Source organism: Neophocaena asiaeorientalis, unplaced genomic scaffold (assembly GCF_003031525.2).
Source record: "Neophocaena asiaeorientalis asiaeorientalis breed wild unplaced genomic scaffold, Neophocaena_asiaeorientalis_V1.1 scaffold315, whole genome shotgun sequence".
Lineage (NCBI taxonomy): Eukaryota > Metazoa > Chordata > Mammalia > Artiodactyla > Phocoenidae > Neophocaena > Neophocaena asiaeorientalis.
Genome location: NW_020172011.1, coordinates 1,841,601 through 1,859,461, shown reverse-complemented (window position 1 = coordinate 1,859,461; position 17,861 = coordinate 1,841,601). Strand labels below are relative to the sequence as shown.

Sequence of the window (17,861 nt, the reverse complement as noted above, 5' to 3'; positions counted from 1 at the left end):
GGCAGGGGACACGGGGTCATGGTGAGAGGAAGTATTATGGGGGACCAGATGTCAGGCAGGGAGTGAGACAACCTGGGCCCTTGTCATTGCCTCTGTGACACTGGACACGTGTCTTCACTTCTCTGGGCTTTGGTTGAAGATGAGAGAGGGGTGGGTTAGATAATTTAAAATCTGTGGGATGGGGAAGGCCCGAGGTGGGGTGGGGTTGGGGAGTACTGGTGTGTAGTGGGGGAGGAGGTCCCCCATTGATTCTGGGAGAGGGGGCTGGAGGGCAGCTGAGGGGAGTGAGGGAGACCCAATGCAGCAGCAGGGGGGAGAACCTTGCTGTCGAAGGTGGCGAAGAAGGGGATGTAGGGATGAAACTCCTCCGCTGCGTCCTCGTAGGCTTTGTAATCTGAGGGGGGAATGCAGAGTCAGTCTCTGGGGGAACCAGGGTCTGCCAGGGAACCATCCCCCCTCTGTCTCTCCCCAATTCTTCTTCGGCAGGTGGGGTTCATTCTGAGACCCACCCCCTCTAGTCCTCTGAGAGTGGTTACATACAGTGGTGGGGTGGGGGGAAGGGGAATGCCTTGGTGCCTGTCTGTGAAACCCACAGAGTGCAGGGAGATCGGAGCAGTCGATCGATGGACCCACCATGGCAAGAGCCAGTGCTGAGCCAGTGGGTGAAGTGGGGAGGTAGGAGGACAGGTGAAGTTGGGGACCAGCGGAGGGGACCGTGAAGTCTGAGGGTTACCCACGCTCTGAGTCTTTGCTCTTGAAGTAGCCAATGAGTTTGTTCTCATCTTCGATATTCTCAAATGCCTGCAGCTCTCGTTCACCCTCAATAAATTCCACAGGGTCCTCCAGGACCTGGAAGAGCAAGGACATTGAAGGAAGAGAGTGAGTTTCTGAACTCAGTGCTAGAGGCAAGGAGAGGGATCAGGGAAAAGTGGGCTGGGAAACGGGGATGAAGGGGCTCTGTTGCCTCTGTGTGTGTGTGTGTGTGTGTGTGTGTGTGTGTGTGTGTGTCTGTGTGTGTGTATGTGTGTGTATGTGTGTGTGAGGCTGCAGTTGGTCAGAAGGGCGTGAGGTCTTAAAGCAAGGCCATTAGGTCCAGCAGGGTCCTCACATCAAGCAGAAACTCCACCAGGGTGTCAGCAGAAAACTCGCCGTCATACTCAATGACTTCATCTCCCTTGAATACGTAAATGCTGTCCTCTTCAGTTAGTCCTAGGGAGTGAGCCAGAGGTGTGCCATGATTGCAACCTTCCCACAGGTCCAAGGGTCCAAATCCAGGGTTGCAGCCCATTCCATAATCCCACTAGACCACACATCCTTCACCTGCCCAGCTCACCTCCACTGCCTCTCAGCCCCTCCATCCCCGGTGTCTGTGCCCCTGGATTTAGCCTAGGTGGCTAGTCTGGCCCCAGGGGCTCTCCAGCGGGAAGCCGGGGTCAGGTGGGAACGCTAGGGGAGGACGCAGGGAGATATAGGTCCTAGCAAGATGTCTCCCCCCTTTCTCTGCCTGCCATAACCAGAGACAGATCTTCCTCTTACCTCCTCTGAGGACTCTAGTTGCTGATTCCCAGTTCAGCACTTTAACCTTCAGCTATTACTGACCAGATGACTTCACTACTGGCCACCCCTCCCCCATCCACATCCGGAGTCCAGTCTCAGGCCTGTGCTGCCCCCTGGTGGCTGGTGCTGTAATACCCAGCCCGCGGCTCTGGAGGGGGAGGGGTTGGAAGGAGAGTTTGCAGAGGTCTCTCCAGCCCCACTTGTGTTCCCTGATTTCCCCTTTCCTCCAGAACTTAGCCCCTATTTTTAGGTAGGTATAAATAAGGCCATCTTCACCTCTTTCTGGGATTTGAGCATGGGTCTCTATAAGGAATAAAGGAGGGGCTGGAACTCCCAGCCATAACCCTCCAAATTTCAGTATTTTCTCACCGGTCACCTTCTCCTCCCTGCTCCTCCCACCCCTCCCTTACCTAGTTTCTTGGCTACAGCCGTGTCCTTCTCGGAGTCCACCATCCCGAAGCCAACACCCTTGTCTTCTAGGACTTGGGCTGCTAACTGAAGGGAGAGTTAGGGTTAAAATCAGCCTCTGGAATTCTTAGTAACCACTATTCCCGATCTCATGCTTGCGAGCTGGGTCATTTGGGATGCAGGGAATATGAGTTAACCTTGACACTGTGCTAGGATGCAGGAGATCTCCACTTTCCCTACCACGCCCCCCTCCACCCTTTTGGTCTGTGGTCTAATTTTAACTCCTGACATTGTAAAAGCTCATTTACAATGTGCTTATTATGTTGAACTTTAAGGCACTGTGCATGTACTTCCAGGTTCCTTAGGGATGCTGAGGGGTCTAGCTTCAGGATGACTGAGGCTCTTTCCTCCTTCGGAGCTGAGCCCTGTACTCCATACTGATCAAAGACCACGCTTAGCGTGGGGGTGATGTTACACGTCCCTGGGATTCTTCTGAGTGAGTCCCAGTGGGGAGAATTTTGGAGGGCAAGAGCGTGGGGGGCGTGGGGCTCTGCAGAGAGCTGAGAGTAGAGGTCACCGTGGCCACCACTGGTCACCCTCGAGGCAGAGAGCCTGACAAAGAGATTAGAGATGAAATAGGCCCAGTTTTCCTCAGTGGGGTGGGACTTTCCCTTTCACTCTCTACTTCAAGCTGTCCTTAGGCTGTGGAGAGTCACACCCTAGGTCCCTGTTCTCAGGGGCCTCCCAGCGGGGCTCTCAACCCTGATGCACTCTGCCTTGGGCGTGGTTTGCAGCTTTACCCCACCTAACACAGACTCGGGGCGCTCGGACTCTCAGGAGGCTGGGACAGGTGGATGGCCAGGGATGCTCAGCACTCGGGATAAAAATACTCCTCTCATTAATCAGGCGGCGGGTTCCAGCACCCGGCAGGGGCACACAGAAATGAGAACCTACAGTCCTGGTGTCTTGCCCTGAAATACTCCAAGCTCTGGGCAAGCTGGGGCCTCTCCGTCCTGCCAAACTAGAGGAGGGGCTGCAGCAGCTTGGACAAGGAGACTGCAACACAGCCTGGCTCCTGGAGGGCTGTGTGACCACATTTCCCAGTCATCTCCAAACATGGGCTTTTTTCTTGTCACAATAGGCTCTCTCTCTCCTTTGTGCCCCTGGTCAGCTTGGGGGTGAGGAGAATCTTCCCACAAAGACAAGTTGGGGAAGGCATGGTGAAGCCTCCTCCAAACACAAGAATTTTCCAATCGGGGTGCCCAGCTTGATCCAGTAGGGGCAGATGGCAGGGGGAGGGGACTGAGAGGCCAGTGGGAGGCACGGTGGGCTCTATTAAACCTCTAGCCATTAAATCAATGACATGCAAGCAAAATGTCAATAACGTTTAAATTTATACTCAGTTTGGATCTCTTTGGGGTGCAGCCTCTGAAGTGTATGGAGAGAGGGTACGTTTGGGTTAGGAAAGTAGATTTGGGGGTGTACCGCAGTTCTTCACCTTCCCCTGAAGAACCTCTTTTCCTTTTCTGTCCCCCTTCCAGGGTCACCTCAGTCGTAGCCAAACCTAGTACTACCACCCTCCTCTAGCATGGAGGAGAGATTCCCCCCTGCAGCAACCCCCTCCCTCCTAAAATTGCCTGACTACGGTGGTACTTTGGGGGTTCCTGAATCTCTGTTTCTCTTCTGGCTAAGGTCATACGCCACTTGGGTCCTGTTGGTCCTGTTGGTCGAGACAGGGTCCTGCTGCCCTGCCCCTCACGCCCAGATCCCACTCTTAAAGATCTACATGGAGTTGCAGGATAGAGGAGTGCAGAGAGGGACTGGGCTGCTCTGCAGGCCTGCGGAGCCCGCCACTCACCTCCAGAATCAGCTCCTCCATTTCAAACTGTCTTTGTGAGGCCTTGTCGTCCTCGGGGGGTTCGTGGTAGAGCAGTGCCAGCACCTCGTACTTCTTGAACACATTCTTGTAGTTCTTTGCGTTGACATTGACCACACGGTCCACACCATCATACTCGGGGAAGTCCAGCCCGTCTTGCCCCTGCACCCCTGACTTGAGTGTCCCTAGCACCAGCAGTAACAGCAGTGCCAGCCGCAGGCCGGGCACGGCTCTGGCCCCCATCCTGTCTGCAGCACTCATGGAGGTAGTGGGATCTGGGTCGGCTCTCCTGGTCCAGAAGAGGTTAGCTGGGGTAGGGAGGGGCCCCTGGGTCCCAAATCCTGAGTTAGGGGCTCACGGTGGGGGTGGGGTGGGGAAGGGCCCAGAGCAGTGGACAGAGGACACTGCTATAGGTCCTGGAGAAACTGCCGACAGAGCCAAGAGAAACAGGGTCAGGGGGAGGGCTAGGAGCAGGGGGCGGGGAGGGAACCGGAGCTGCCCTTGAGGTTGGCACCCCTCGGCCCCCACCTGGTCCCGTCTAAATATGTCTCCAGGATTGGCAGGAGAGACGGATAACCTCCTGAGGCCAGGACGGCCCTGTGAGGGCCGGGATCCTCCTACCTCCAACACCTCTCACCCAGGCTCCCAGAGCCTCCTCCCCTCCCCCTTCCCCCCCAATGTCCAGGGCTCCTCGGCCCCTGTCCCCACACCAGCCTGGGAGCTCATCGCCATATTAAGAAAGGAAAAAGCTGGAGCTAAAAATAAGACCAGATGAGTCGGAGGTAAATGAAGCTGGGGCTGGGGGAGGGGAGGCTTGGGGGTAATTAGGGAGAGTGGAGCGAGGGCAAGGGTACTCAGAGAGAGGGAAGTGGGGCCCGCAGAGGAGGAGGTATTCTGGGTCAGAGGTTAACTTTGTCGTCCATTTGTAAAAAGGGGGGCAAATGTGGTATTGCCTCTAAGTCCTAAAACCTGGGACTCTCCTCTAGGTCAAGTCTGTTTCTTTGATCCCGTGGAGGAAACGGGGTGGAGGGCGGGGGGAGTACAAATGCAATCCAGGCTGCAGGAAAGAGACCCCCTGCACTTCCCTTTAAAGAACCAAGACCAAGGATGAGGTCATTCTCTGAATAAAAGATGGAGCTGAGTCCAGGACTGGCGCCCTGGCTCAGCTCCAGCCAGTTTCCTTTGCTTCACTCAACACTCCTAACTGGAGTATGCAGAGGAAGGACGGGGCGTGGGGCGTGAAGTGCTGGCCCTTGGAGTCCTTGGAGATGCGGATCTGGGGCTTCTCTGCCCACAGACCCGAGAGGAGAAGGAGAAAGTCGTTCGGCTGCTGCCTCTTGCTTGTACTCTCTACTCTGATCCTACGGGACTGGTTTTCTAGGGCACAGTGGGAGGGAGGATTCCCCTGGCTGAATGATTCCAAGGAGAGCGAATTGTGACTGTTCATTCCTACGTCTTTGACAAGACAAAAAGGATCAGGTATCAACGGTAGGGGAAAAAAATTAACACTGGGAAACATGAAGAGGTGGGGCCCTGTGCCCTGAACCAAGGATGCTGCTTCATTCTGTGAAAGCAGAGCTGGTGCAGAGGGGCTCTAAATTCCTGGATCCCAGCGTGGGGGTGAGGGCGGAGTGGATGCGCTCAGCTCTGGGTACCTTCAAGGACCCTCTTCACGGCCCTCCAGGGCTCATGCACAGGTAAGCAGAGGCACGAGGGAGACCAGAGAGAGGCTAGATCAAAGTCAGAAGCCCCCATGCCCACCCTGAGGTGTCTCCGATGTTGGAGGCACAGCGGGTGTTTTGCACCATGAAGTTGTTAGAGGAATGACCTTTCCGCACTCCCACAGGGCAGACCTTACACGGCTAAGCAAGGAAGGCCAGGGAAAATCTCAAGAACGTGGCAGGAGTGGGTCCAAGAGAGACAGCTGTCATTGGCACAGGAGAGGCCAGAGGTAGCAAGGCAGGGCATGCTGGAGCTGGAGAGACCTCAGAACCCATCTCAAGAGAGCGACCAACGTGCCCGCAGCCCCATGACCAGAGCAAAGACAGCAGGAGAGACAGGTGGACCCGCCCGGACGTATGTGACCTAGATGACGTCCAGCCCCAACTTCTCCTTCTGCTGCGCTCTGGAGGAGGCGGGGAACACCGGGACAGAGACATTGGGACCTTAGACTCTTTCCATCCTGAATCTGACCTCTCGTACCCCCAGGGTGTGAGATGGGACGAAATGGTGACCCCGTCCTGCCCCATTCCCTCTCTGCTTCTGCAGCTACCAGGCTGTTTCATCCCATCCTCCTCCCTCTCCTTGGCCCTGGCTCTCCAGAGCCACCCGGATCCCTTCCAGCAGCTGCACCCCTCCCCTCCTCCCTGTCCTCCTCTCCCATACTTTGCTCTATACTTTCTATTCAAATCCTTCCCTCTAGGCCCCTGCCTTGAGGCTCAGCCACCGATATCAAATGACCCTAATTTGGGGCCTCTGTATTTTTAACCCACCAGACACCCAAAGCTCCTGCTACTGAAACTTGAGGAGTTGGCCCCTCCATGCTCCCCCACCCTACCTCACTCACACACACCCTGGCCCCTCCGTCTTCTGGGCTCTGGCTCAGCCCTGTCAGCATCGGGGAAGGACCCCAGACTGATACAGCCCTGTCCCTAGGAGACCTTGTGTTGGAGGAGGGAGGGGAGCAGGTGGGAGAGAGACCTCTGAGGAGGGCCCGATGTAGGGGGAGAGGGGCTGGTGTACCTTACGACAGCCTTCCCTTTGCTAGTCCATGGCCTCTCCTCCTCCAGACTCGTCCACGGCCCTTCCTCTATCACTATCCTATTTTTCTTTTGCATTGGTGTATTTTTGGCCCAGCCTTCATCATAAGACTAGCCTGAAAAGTGGTTGAGGGCACAAGTTCTGCAATCAGACAGACCTTGGTGTCCTCATCTATAAAACCGGGCGGGGTGGTAAGAATGTATTTGTTGTATGGATTAATGGATGGTGTGAGTAAGGCCTTTGTCTACCGCCAGACAGAATGTGCGGTCACTTAACACATGCGCTTTGTTTTTGGTGACAGTCTACGATTTCCACCAGCTTTTCTCAGCATTTCTGTCTCTCTGTATGCTGTTCGGCACAGCCAACCCTCTCCTCTAAAAGAAGCCTGAGAGTGAACCGATCCACAGGGTGAAGTGGACCAGCTCACAGAGCAAAAGCCAGCGAGTGGGTGAAGAGGAAGGAAGAGCTGCCGCCAAGGGTGGGCAGGAGGGAAAGGCTGGCGGGGACTCCTCACGTGCCTGAGACGCAGCAAGTGTTGGGCCCAGGCTTGGAGGCCAGGCTTTGGGGAACATCCGTCACCTGTGTGGAGCTGGGGCATGAGGGGGGCGGGTGCTTTGCCTAGAGTAAAGGCTACAGGGATCCATTCAGCGTTGTTCCAGCCTCTATTTCAAGGTTAGGCCAGAGAAAACAGCTGAGGGCTGGGATGGGGTCGAGGTGCCCTAATGACTGGGGCTACGGGAACACCAATCCCTTCCTCAGAGGCAGGGCAGTGGCCGCACATTCACCACTCACCACGTGGCCCCTTCCAAGTCATTTAACCTCTCTGGAGCTCAGGTTCTTCATGATAAAATAAGGTCTAGCATGAAAAGTCTGTGAGTCTGTGAGTTGATCTGAGGAACTGAGTGGGCACTGTGGACCCTCTGTAACGTGTGGCTCCCCTGCTCCTCTCTCACCTCCTCTGTTTCTCTGATCCCAGGACTTGTCCTGTCCTTGCTCTCTGTCGGGTTGGAGAGTGACTTTGAGGGGGTAACTCTCAAGGGGCAGGGATGCTGGATTCTGATCCCTTCCCAGCCTCGACTCTGGTCCCCGAAAGACTTCCCCTGCCTGGCTCCCGTGAAGATCTAGGGAGAGAGCATCACAGTAATTCCCAATCTCCAAAAGTCAGATGCGACACATCCAGGAGCTAAGGGCTGTTGCAAACATTTACTCTTTTTTTTTTTTTTTTTTTTTTTGCGTTACGCGGGCCTCTCACTGTTGTGGCCTCTCCCGTTGCGGAGCACAGGCTCCGGACGCGCAGGCTCAGCAGCCATGGCTCACGGGCCCAGCCGCTCCGCGGCATGCGGGATCTTCCCGGACCGGGGCACGAACCCGCGTCCCCTGCATCGGCAGGCGGACTCTCAACCACTGCGCCACCAGGGAAGCCCAACATTTACTCTCTTGACTGGCTACTGAGCCCGCTGCTGGACTCCAGTCAGATGCAGGCTGGGCTCCCCTCAACCCACCTCATCTCCTATCCATGGTGCCCTCAACCCAGCCCTAGGATCACCTGTCTCTCTCATCCAAGGTTCTTCCTCCTGGCATCTCCCCGCCCCAACTGATGTGCACTCTCAGTTTTCCCAAACTCATTACCGCAACCCTCCCCCACCTGGCGCTCAGGACACCCTGATGTCATGTGAACATCTTCCTCTGTTGAGTTAGTAGTAGGTCTCCTTCTCCAGCCAGCCTGTGGAAGAGAAGAGACCAGAGTGAACTGGGGAAGGCCTCGAGGGGAGACAAACGGAAGGGTGAGCCAGGACAAGGTGGGAGGCTTGCCGGTGGAAGGCAGGGGCCTGAGGGTTGGAAGGAGCCGCGTGCTGGGGTCAAGGACTAGAGGGCAGGGTCCAGGCACAGCACAGGCTGGGCAGTGAGCTGGGGAGAAGGGCAGTGGGCCTGGAGGAACCAGGGGGAGTGGGGCAGCTGCTCAGGACGCTGGCAGACTCTCAGGCCAGGGTGCAGGGGAGCCTCACCGCCAGGGTGACGACGGATGATGAGTTTTCTGATTTCATCATAGACAAAGATGAGGATGCTGTAGGGAGTGGCACAGAGCCACCAGGTTATCCTGAAGAGAGCAAAAGCTGGTCAGCGGGGGCGGAGATAGAGGGGCCAGTGAAAGGCAGGTGCAGAGAACAGCGCCCGGGAATCGAGTATTTCGTTTGTTGTGTGGGAGGTTGATCCCTACCTTTGAGGAGGTCAGAGCCTGGGGAGTGAGGGCGGAGGGGCCCAAGACAGCAGCATAAAAAGCCAGTGAGAACAGAAAGGGATAAATGCCATATTAGAGGTACATGCAGTGTTCACAGAGATTGTCTACCAGCTTTTGTGGAGTCACTGAGGGAGACTTCCTTTGCTTTCTGGGTTCTCTAGACCTTGCACACACAAACTCCAAGCAGGATGGGTCTGAGACTAGATGTGGGGTAGATCTTGCCAGGGAATATATACACTCTTCCATATTGCAAAGATGGTGAAATCTTTTTCGTCCTGAATCTCTTCTATAGACCAGGAAGATGGACTCTGGGGAGGGGTTGAATCAGGACCACATTTGTCCCTTGGATGATAGAGAGATGGCTTAGAGCAGCATTGTCCGATAGAAATATACTGTGAGGGCTTCCTTGGTGGCGCAGTGGTTAAGAATCCACCTGCCAGTGCAGGGGACACGGGTTCGAGCCCTGGTCCGGGAGGGTCCCACATGCCGCGGAGCAGCTAAGCCCGTGCGCCACAACTACTGAGCCCACGTGCCACAACTACTGAAGCCCGCGTGCCTAGAGCCTGTGCTCCGCAACAAGAGAAGCCACCGCAGTGAGAAGCCCGTGCTCGCCGCAACTAGAGAAAGCCCGCGCGCAGCAACGAAGACCCAACACAGCCGAAAATAAATAAATAAAATAAATACATTTATATAAAAAAAAAAGAAATATACCGTGAGCCACATATGATAGTTAATATTTTCTAGTAGCTACATGAAAATAAGTAAAAAGAAACAAGTGCAATTAATTTTAATGTTTTATTTAACCCCAAATATCCAAAATATTATTGCTTCAACATGTAATCAATATAAACATAATTAATGAGTTATTTTACATTCTTCTTTTTATCCCGAGTCCTCGAAATCCAGTGAGCATTTTACACTGACAGTGTATCTCAAGTCAGACACTAAATTTTCAGTGGTTAAAGGAAAATGTAGTCTAACCAAAACAATAAAGTTGTATTTAATTGAAAAATATTTGACATTGGTTTAGTTTTTAACATTCAGTTAACTAAAATGATAAATTCAGTTTCTCCGTCTCACTAGCCATATTTCAAGAGCTCAGTAGTTGCATAAGGATGGTGGCTACCATATTGGACAGGGCAGGCCTAGGCCATGGTTCATTACACACACACACAGACACCCCTCAACCAATATAAACAGTTACAGACATACAGTCATGCGTTCATTCAACAACAATTACCATGTCTACTCTGTGTATGTGCTAGGTCCTGGGGAAATAGAAATGATGACATGACGGTCTTTGATCTCAAGAAGCTCAAGCAATCAGGGAAAAGAGGTTAGATAAACACACAAAATAAATAATCACAGTATTAGGTGATGAGTTTTATGGTCAAGGTATGTACAAGAGTGTTTGGGAGCACAGTTAATGCTCAGCCATGTTTATTCTCATACGTTGACATTAATAGCAGCAAAAACTGAGCTACTATTAACAAAGTGCCCGCCGGGACCCAAATGCCAGGCTTCATGTATTATATGCATTTCTACCTGTAATTATCAGACCAATCTGCCAGGTGTGTGTTATCGAGACTTTGCAGTTGAAGCTGAGGCTCAGAGAGGTTACCAGCTTGTCCAGGGTCATAGAATAAAACACAGTACAGCCAAAATTCAAACCTGGAATTGTCAGTATCTAAGGGCAGTGCCAATGTCTTTTATTAAACATTAACTGAGCAGCTACAGAATACAAAGCATTGTGTAAAACACTCCAAGGGACAGAAAGGTGAGCAAAGTGTTGTAAACACATAGAAAATCAGTTGGAAGACTACACACTCAATTATTAATAGAGGTTACCAATGCAGGGTGGGGGAGGAGTGGGAATGAAATGGGAGTTTTGCTTTTTTCTTTATAAAAATGTTAAATGGAAAAGTTTCACAAGCATATACTAATGTAAAAAACAAAGAAACAAAAACTTGGGACTTGAACCAAACAAGGTACCAGACAGTAAGAATTTCAGTATGCCCACCCACCTATATGCACATTAAAACGGATTTGCAGAAGTACAGCAGAGTTAGCCATGCATAGATGAGGCTGTGTTATGATTACACCAGCTCCAAGCAATGTGTAGCCTGGGACAGCTATACCACACATTATCATAGAAGAGGTACCACTCTATTAAGCACGGGCAAATCTGCTAAGTTTGCATGTCTAGTGGGTTGCGATCACTTGGTACAGTCCCAAATTCCTTCCCAGATAGGATGCGCTGTGGGAGCACAGGCAGTTCTCTCTACATCACTGAGTGGAGCCTGCTCCCCTCTTGACTTCCCCGCTCAAACACGCCTCCTCCCATGTGCTCTCCCTGTGCCCAGAGACGCCCCGCCTTGCACCCCTCCCCTTACTCACTTGAGTGGGTACATTCGCAGGGCCACGTCCATGCCTGGAGTGTAGGACAGAAAAGCAGCCAGGAACGTCTCCTCCAGGATCCCAAATATTAGGATCTTGTTTCTGAGAGGAAATGTTTAAGGGTGTGTTGGAGGTCGGGAGGGAGAGTTAGGGGTGCAGTTCGGGGGAGTGTTGGGGCCGGTGGGCGGTGCTCATGTCATGCCCTGTGGGAAGACAGAGTTTCTGCGGGTCTTGCAGATGATGAGGTCAGCCCACTGCACGACCACGATGCTGGCAAAGAAGGCCGTTTGGCATGTGAACTCCAACACCTTGCACTGTTCATAGGTCTGGGGGAGGGTGGGCAGAGGGGAGCCGTCAGTGTCAGGAGGGATTCAAATATGCCTCAAAGGCCTCTTCCTTCTCCTGCCTCCCCGGACCCCAAGGCTGAGATAGGTCCCCTATTTAGATTCCTGCAGCCCTTCACGTGTATCTCTGTCTTAGCACTTTCCATGTTGTAATTGTGAGTTGTTTATATGTTTGCCTTCCCTGTCTGAGAGCCCCTCAAGGGCAAGCACCTTGTCTTACTTATCTCTGTGTCTCCTCTCCCCATGCTTCGTTCAGTGAGTGGCAGGTACTATGGCTCAATAAATATTTACTAAGAAGAAGGGTGGTGTAAGAGAAGAAGGTGGACTTCAAGAGGAAAACAGGGTCAGAGGAAAAAGGTAAGGAAGATGGGGCCAGAGGGGAATCTGCATGCAGAGGGGAACGGGATACCCGAAGAGTGGTACCGGATGGGGAGGCATTCACTCATCCATTTGTTCATTCTTTCATTCACATTTTACACAGAAGGAACTTAGAGTCCAGTGGGGAAGATAAATGTTATGTCAGCACAGTAGGTAGGTTACAAGAGGGAGATCACAAAGGGCTATGGAAACACAGGAGAGGAGCATCTAAATTCGACTGGAGAAAAAGCCCATTTAAAAAGAAAGAAAACAGCATGTTTATAAATAACTTGTAGGTCGAATAAAGAATTTGAAAATATGTAGGACTAAATAATAATGAGATACTACGGATAGAACCTCATGAGATGTGGTCAATGTTGTACTTGGAGGGAGATATAGAGCCCTAAACAATTAGAAAACAAAGGCTGGAAATCGATGAGCCAAGCACTGAAGTCAGAATGAGACCTGTCAGCACATTTCTGTGCATCAGATCATACCACCACTATCCCCTGCAGCCAGCCACCAAAACTGAGCCACTCCCATCATCACTTGAAAATTTTAGCTCCTGACTCACCATCACTCTAACTGCTGTGTCCTCGGATTTGGAGATTTAAATATACATGTTGATGATCCTTCCCGTACCGTGGTTTCACAGTCTTAATCTTCTCCTCCAACTGTATCCTCTACTCCCCACCCGGCTGCTTACTTCCCTGGTTAAATTCCAGACATTGTCTTTTCCAATAGCCACAATTTTTCCGTGATTTTAATTTCAAGCACCTCTTTTCTCTCTGATCACTGTCTTTATCTTTCCATCTCACCTACTCAAGTATCCCAATTCCAACACTTCTTGGACTTGGACTTAAAATCCATGGAACCAGTATGTTATATATTTGGCTATTATCTTTCTCTCCTCCCACGCTGTGCCCCTAACTAGAATATAAGCTCCATGAGAGCAATAACTTGGCCATTTTTCTTCACTACTATATTCCAGGGACAAAATAGTACCTGGTGCATAGAAGATGCTCAACAAATACTTGCTGAATGAATGAATGAAAGAATGGTGATCAATGGAATTACTGCTAGAGGTATTTAGAAGATAAGGAGCTATCTAGCAGTATGTAGGGTACTCCCTGGGTGGGCAGCTCTATACTCGATTATCTGAAGATTACAGCAATGGAAGAGGCAGAGACCTTGCCTTTATGGCATTTATTCCGCAGGGCAATTGTTCTCAACCCGTTTTGCAATATCTCAAGACGTCACTGATGTAATTTGACGTTAATTCAAGTTAATTATCTTTAACTTATTGTAAATAAACATGTGTCAAGCTTCATCTTGGTAGCAGGGAGATGGTATCAAGATATAAAGCTAACAAGGGGCTTGATCTGAGGACTGAGGAGATGTTGACAAGGTACATAGCAATGAGGACTCTGGACACCTTTGGACCCTGAAGCAGTGTTGGTAGCTGGGAACATTGACATCTGTTGGGTCTCATGAGGCTCAGATAGTGGAAGCCTACTGTGTATGAGGGGCAATGTTCCAACAGCCCCGATTTTAACATAACTTTGAGAGACCTGCAGTTAACTTGGTTTGGGGACATCATGGTGAAGTGGGAAGGTGCCGGCCAGGAATCAGTCCAGATTTCTAATCCAACTGTTATAGGGATTCACTGTGGGACTTTAAGCAAGTCACTAAATCTTTGCAGTAGACCATAATATCCTCTGTAGACTGTGTGAACTCTGTGGTCCTATGATTCTAGCAAAAATTGGTGTCACACCTCTCACTGTCTTAGAAATTGGGAAGGGAGTGTTCACAGATGCAAACAGGCATACGCACTAAAATTCTTAAGCAAATATTGTTGGTTGGAGGGCTTCGGTTTGGACCTTATTCATCTTGGGTGTTAGGAATGACTGATACAGAGACGCATCCTCTAAGTTTAAAAAGTTTAGAAGAACAAGGAAGAGATATACAAAGAAAATACATTTTCAGATTTAAAATCGTACTCTTTGACTACCCTTGGAAAAGGAGCATAACAGGAGGAAGTGGAAGCACTCATTTCTGGGACAATGATGATTAGAACCTGGAAAACCAGAAATCAGCCCCCAAAAGTTGATGGACAAAGTAGACTTCCAGGTCCAAGGAAGCCAAAAAGACCCAGGAAGATAAGGACAGACAACAGACAGTAGGAATTAATGGAAATGAAGTCATCGTAAACAAAGAGAAGAATATTTGCTGATGCGATTGGAGATTGAGGACAAATGTTAGAAAGCTCCTGTAGGACTGGAGATGAGGATCATCTCTGTCTGCCTGGTGCCTCCATTCTCCTACTCTGCAAAAACTTGCTACACTCGCTCTTCCTCATGACTTCTTCACTCTTACCGGTCACAACCTACTACCCTACCTTTTACTCACCCACTGTTGTCCATAGCTGTCCTCCAGGTCATTGAGGTATCGATTTTCCCAGCTGATGTGGATGCCCAGCAGATCAGTAGGTTTAAAACCATTCTCAGCCAAGATCACAAAGTAGGTGAAGAATCCTGCCAGAGCCTGGATCATCCCTGTGAGTGATAGAGTCCCAGGTCAGGGGAACCTGATTCAGAGAAGGATCTCAGAAGGCAGATCACGGAAGGGGTGCTGCACGGGGCTTGCTTCTAGCAGGGTTGATGTGTGTCTGAGCTGTATTGCTGAAGATTCATGCCATTAACGATCTGATCCCACCATCTCTGTAGGACTTGTCTCCAAACTCTGACATTTCTTTCTAAGCTGTAATCTAGCGTCATCTTTTTATCATATAAGCTTAAAACCGGAAAGGACCTTAGAGGGGATATGTTCCCTCTCCCCGCTGAGTGAGTGCTGGACTCCGCCCTGTCCCTTCTCTCTGACACCAGGACACTCATCAAGTCCTCTCATCCCCTTGCATCTCTCCCATCTGCCCCTTGCCTCTCCCTTGGTCAAAACCTCCACCCCCTCATGCCTGGACCACGGCTATGGCTGATGTTAATGTTTGCCTACTGACCACAGATCTGTGCACTGTGTAGGTACCGGTGGACATTGATTCTTACAACAATTCTGAACCATCATTTACATTTCATAAGTGGGAAAACTGAAGCACGAAAAAGACTCAGTCATTGTCTAGGGTCATACAGGTCGCAAAATTGGGATTCAAACGTAGGTATGGCTCCTAAATCTGTGCTTTTTTTCTATGTGTTTCCATCTCTAGATATTAGAATTGTCTCCTCTGTCCCCATCTCTTTCCTGTACCCCTATCGTATCTAGCAACTCAAGAACAAAGACCTCTAATGGCTCTCAAATGTCTTTCAAGGCTGGCCCCGCTATAAATGCTACCTGTGTCCACAGCCTCATTTTCCACTACTTCTTTATCAGGAATAAGCGCTCCACCAAACTGGTTTATTCACTTTTCAACAATCAGGTGTCCTCTGGTCCCCCACACCGGCTCATCCATTTACTAGTCTAAGCCCTATCTTCCAGCACCAAGTTTAAGTCCTGTTTCCTCCATAAGGCCTCTCCAGCTGTCCTCAAGATTGGTGAGTCCTCTCACTTTGTACTCCTGCAGTATGTCCTATCTATACTCATTTGGCACTTGGAGAACAACTTGCCATCATTTTATGTACTTTTGCTCCTTTTTGACTAGACTCTTAAGTCAAGGGCAGATCAGAGATCAATGTTTTTTTGTGTCCCAGGGCCCAGCACCGTTTGTTGTTAAGAAAACATCTCCCTGACTTCCAAGCCAAGATTGGTCCTGTGGCCACGCCGTTGCAGCCGCTCCCCACTCCGTTTACCCCTCATTCCTCTGGCCGCACCAATCTGTCCGTAGGCCACGCCAGTGAGACAGTCATTCACCAGGGCATCAGTCTTTGGGATTCCGTGGAGCCCTCTTCATGGTGTCACTTTCAGCCGACTCCTAAGCCAAGGAGATAGCAGGGACCTGGAGGATGGAGGGTGGAAGTGACAGGGAACACACAGTTCAGAAGGAAACTCAGAAGTAACTCGAGCTCTGCCCCTCTCCCTGGACACAGATTTTTCCTACTCCTCAGTCTGTTTCACGGGAGTTCCACGAGCTGGATCCCAGCTTAGTCCTCACCATGCCAGTGCCCAGGTCAACGCAGAGGATGGTCACAGTGCCCAGAGGCAGGGGGATGTTGGCGATGATGAACAGCAGGAAGGGGGTGATCTCGGGGATGTTGCTGGTCAGGGTGTAGGCGATGGATTTCTTCAGGTTGTCAAAGATCAGGCGGCCTGGGAAGGATGGTCAACCTTCTGTGAGAAGCACAGAGAGTTCACACCTCCCACAAATCAGCACCTGGACAGAGAGACCACTACAAAGCAGTGCCACAATCCACGAAAGGGTCCGAAGGTCTTAGGCCTTGGCAGCCCCAGTTTTGTTTCTAAATTGTGTGACTAGTAATTAGAGCCATGATTTATTAACGTGCCATATCTGTATACTGTTTGTTCTTGGGTTCAACATGGCTACTATCATCTGATCTCCGAAAATTAAGCAGGGTGGGGCCTGTTAATACTTAGAGCTGTGTGAGAATGCCAGTATAAAAGCCATTAGAAGATTAAGGCTGATTCAGTAACATGGATGGACCTAGAGCTTGTCATACTAAGTGAAGTAAGTCAGACAGAGAAAGACAAATGTCATATGATATTGCTTATATGTGGAATCTAAAATATGACACAAATAAACGTATTTACAAAACAGAAACAGACTCACAGACATAGAAAACAAATTTAGGGTTACCAAAGGGGAAAAGGGGGAGGCAGGGAAGAGATAAATTAGGAGTTTGGGATTAGCAGATACAAACTACTGTATGAAAATAGATAAACAACAAGGTCCTACTGTATAGCAAAGAAAACTATATTCAATACCTTGTAATATACTATAATGTGAAAAGAATATGAAAAAGAATATATATGTGCATACATATATACATATGTATCTATCTATCTGTATCTGAATCACTTGGCTGTACACCAGAAACCAACACAGCATTGTAAATCAACTATACTTCAATTTAAATAAAAGTCTGAAGTGGAAAGAGCCTGGGCTTGGGCTCCAATTCCATTTTCTGCCATAACTAGCTTGGGATCTTGGGCACCCCTCACCTTCATTCCTCCTGCCTTGCAAGATGGCTTGAGTCCTTCCCCGACAACCTTTTCTAATACTGTCATCCCTCCCTCCACTCCCTGCTTTACTTATTTTTTTCCATTGCACTTGTCTTCTTTTATTATACTGTTCAGTTTACTTTATTGTCTGTCTGTCTCCACTGGAAATTAAATTACACAAGGGCAGGGATATGTACTTTGATTCCCAATTATAGTATCCCCAGCATCAAGAATAGTGCCTGGTACATAGTCGATACTCAGAAAGTTTATTGAATTGAGTGGATATAAAATACTGAGGATCATACAAGGTCTATGGATTGTCATAGATTTTAATAACATAGCTCCCGGAAGAAATCGGAAATCAGGGAGCCTGGGAAGCAGAATTCTGGGGTTCTCCTGTACGCCAGTGGGTATCGTCTCTGGGAAAGAGGGGGCTTAATTTAGCTCATGTAGTCAATTCATAGATCAGGCTCTAGCTGATCTTGATATGTCAACATCATTCAGACAACAGGTTGCTAGAAAGTCCTCCTGAGGTTGTGGAGTACAGAGTGGTCTCACGGTATAGCTACACCCTGAAACTTACTGTAGACCCACTTGAATCCCCATGAGAGAAGAAAAACAATGCTATGCTGTATTAGAGCCCCACTCTCCCTAGAAAATCTGGACTTCCCTCCAATCTCACAAGGGCTCCGGAGGGTGACGTGCTAAGTACCAGCTGAATCTAATTTGCAAAATTTTGACTTACAGTGATTTCTCCCAGTCTGTACAGGAGGTTGGAGGATGGGCAAAGGAAATGAGA

At 50.1% G+C, this 17,861-nt stretch overlaps 2 protein-coding genes across 2 annotated transcripts in view; both read right to left on the bottom strand.

The window, feature by feature from the left end:
* The window catches only part of CASQ1 (calsequestrin 1), a 9,149-nt gene extending 5,047 nt beyond the window's left edge, over positions 1–4,102 (bottom strand). The window contains exons 1-5 of the mRNA XM_024750531.1: positions 3,824–4,102; positions 1,968–2,052; positions 1,109–1,209; positions 738–849; positions 309–394 (exon numbers count right to left, since the gene is read on the bottom strand). Of these exons, the coding sequence (XP_024606299.1) occupies positions 309–394; positions 738–849; positions 1,109–1,209; positions 1,968–2,052; positions 3,824–4,102 (663 nt within the window). The remainder of the gene's footprint in view (positions 1–308; positions 395–737; positions 850–1,108; positions 1,210–1,967; positions 2,053–3,823) is intronic.
* A 4,193-nt stretch (positions 4,103–8,295) lies between these two features.
* Positions 8,296–17,861, bottom strand: part of LOC112403052 (sodium/potassium-transporting ATPase subunit alpha-4-like) — a 28,901-nt gene continuing 19,335 nt past the window's right edge. Inside the window, 8 exon segments of the mRNA XM_024750363.1 lie at positions 8,296–8,324; positions 8,608–8,699; positions 11,238–11,341; positions 11,435–11,563; positions 14,348–14,493; positions 15,757–15,814; positions 15,816–15,881; positions 16,038–16,192. Of these exon segments, the coding sequence (XP_024606131.1) occupies positions 8,296–8,324; positions 8,608–8,699; positions 11,238–11,341; positions 11,435–11,563; positions 14,348–14,493; positions 15,757–15,814; positions 15,816–15,881; positions 16,038–16,192 (779 nt within the window).